Source organism: Nicotiana attenuata, chromosome 5, assembly GCF_001879085.1.
Source record: "Nicotiana attenuata strain UT chromosome 5, NIATTr2, whole genome shotgun sequence".
NCBI lineage: Eukaryota > Viridiplantae > Streptophyta > Magnoliopsida > Solanales > Solanaceae > Nicotiana > Nicotiana attenuata.
This window is the reverse complement of record NC_031993.1, coordinates 1,871,465-1,873,671: the sequence shown is the minus strand read 5'-3', so window position 1 is coordinate 1,873,671 and position 2,207 is coordinate 1,871,465. Positions and strand designations below refer to the sequence as shown.

At 40.0% G+C, this 2,207-nt stretch overlaps 1 protein-coding gene across 1 annotated transcript; it reads left to right on the top strand.

Moving 5' to 3' along the window:
* On the top strand, window positions 289-1,804 carry LOC109225903. The gene is made up of 3 exons (XM_019390713.1): window positions 289-938; window positions 1,309-1,414; window positions 1,496-1,804. The coding sequence occupies exons 1-3, from the start codon at window positions 289-291 to the stop codon at window positions 1,802-1,804; spliced, it is 1,065 nt and encodes a 354-aa protein (XP_019246258.1).

Below are 2,207 nucleotides of genomic sequence, written 5' to 3'. Positions count from 1 at the left end.
TGATACAGAGCTATAAGGAGGAAGACGTCAAGGCAGCAGTATGGTCAATAGCAGGGGACAAATCCCCAGGGCCAGATGGGTACACTAGCCAATTCTTCAAGGACTGCTGGGATACTATTAGCAAGGATGTTGTTACTGGTGTGGTGGAGTTCTTTCAAAAAGGTACAATGCCTAAAAAGCCTAAACTCAACCATGATTATCTTAGTCCCTAAGAATAGTCATGAAGAAGAGGTGGGAGATTATAGGTCAATAGCATGTTGCAACACCTTGTTCAAAATAATATCAAAGATGCTATGCATGAGATTGAAGACCGTGTTACCAGAAATCATCTCAGCAAATCAGAGTGCATTTGTGGCAGGGAGAAGTATAGTTCAGAATGTCCTAATCTGTCAAGATCTGGTCAGGCTATATAACAGGAAAGCATCTACTAGAAGCTGCCTGATAAAGATAGATTTAAGGAAGGCCTATGATACTGTGGAATGGGATTTTGTACAGGAGATATTGCATGCTTTAAACTTCCCTAGCAAGTTCATACAATGGATAATGCAATGTATTACAACTACAAAGTACTCTATAGCAATCAATGGAGGGATATATGGTAACATTGAAGGGAAAAGAGGGTTAAGACAAGGTGACCCCATCTCACCTCTAATATTTGTCATATGCATGGAGTACTTCACTAGGATTATGCAACATGTAGCTACAATGCAGGGATTTGAGTACCACACAAAATGCAGAGGGCTGAAGCTGAATCATCTGTGTTTCGCTGATAATGTACTACTATTCTGTAAAGGAGAGGTACAATCAGTGATGTTGAAGTTAAGGGGACTGGCTGCTTTCTCAGAAGCTTCTGGGTTGCATACTAATGCCACAAAGTCTAATATATATAGTGCAAACATGAAGCAGCAAGAAGTGTATGATATATGTGAGCTGACTGGGTACAAATAAGGTATCCTGCCTTTCAGATACTTAGGGGTGCCAATTTTAGCAAAAAAAATATTGGCTGTGGACTGTGAAATGCTGGTAGAGAAAATGTCTGCTAGAATAAAAAGTTGGGGATCTAGGAACCTATCCTATGCAGGAAGGGTTCTGTTAATCAATTCAGTACTAATGCATATCCATGCCTATTGGTCTTCTATCTTCATTCTTCAATTCAGTACTAATGCATATCCATGCCTATTGGTCTTCTATCTTCATTCTCCCTAAGAAAATACTAAAGAGCATAACAACTATTTGTAGGAACTTCCAATGGGATGGCAAAGTGAACACCAATAGAGTGCCTCTAATAGCTTGGGATCTTATCTGCAGGCCTAAGATAGAAGGGGGGCTAGGGATAATTGAATGTGAGGCTTGGAACCAAGCAGCCATTGCTAAATATGTTTGGAATATAGCAAAAAAAGCAGACAATTTGTGGGTACAATGGGTGAATCATATATATCTGAAAGGGAAAGACTGGTGGGAGTACCAACCACCAAAAGACTGCTGCCGGTACTAGAGGAAGATCTGCTCAATTAGAGACCAATTTGCAGCAGGATACACTCAACAGGGGTGGCTAAAAGCAGACGGGAAGTACACAACAAAGAGTGGATACCAGTGGAAACAAGGAAGAAGAGATAGCTGGAGCCATGGTAGATGGGTGTGGGACAGAAATAACATTCCAAAGCATAGCTTTATATGCTGGTTAGCTATGCATAGAAGGCTCCTAACGAGGGAGATGCTGGCAAAGCTAGGAATGTGTCAAGAAGATCAGTGTGTCATATGTGGAGAAAAAGCTGAAATAATTGACCATTTGTTCTTTGATTAAGTACTCCAGAAACTGTCTAAATGAGCTGCTTGATTGGCTGAATTTAAGTACAACAGCACAGGTTAAGTGGTATATGGAGAAGAATGACAAGGAATATCAGGGGTAAAGCATGCAGATCAGCTGTCAGCACAGTGTTGGTAGCTACAATCTACCATATATGGAAAGTTAGGAATGAAGCATTGTGGAATCAAAAAGTTCTCAGACCTCACAAGCTAGTAAGCATGGTTAAGGAAGAATGCAGGATGAAGATACAAATAATCATGGAACAAAAGTCAACATCAAGAAAACAAAAACTATGGATAAAGAAGATAATGTAAATAGCTTACTGAATAGATAGGAACATGAAGCATACATAGCAGGAATTAGATATAGGAAGTAAGCAAGGGGAGGGAATTCTTGTAAT

Bases quoted from the DNA above. Each gene is read 5' to 3' on its own strand.
- LOC109225903 (XM_019390713.1), top strand. From the start codon at position 289: ATGCTATGCATGAGATTGAAGACCGTGTTACCAGAAATCATCTCAGCA. The intron at 939-1,308 runs GTACAAATAAGG...TCTTATCTGCAG, and splicing joins GATATATGTGAGCTGACTGG to GCCTAAGATAGAAGGGGGGC. The intron at 1,415-1,495 runs GTACAATGGGTG...TGCCGGTACTAG, and splicing joins AAAAAGCAGACAATTTGTGG to AGGAAGATCTGCTCAATTAG.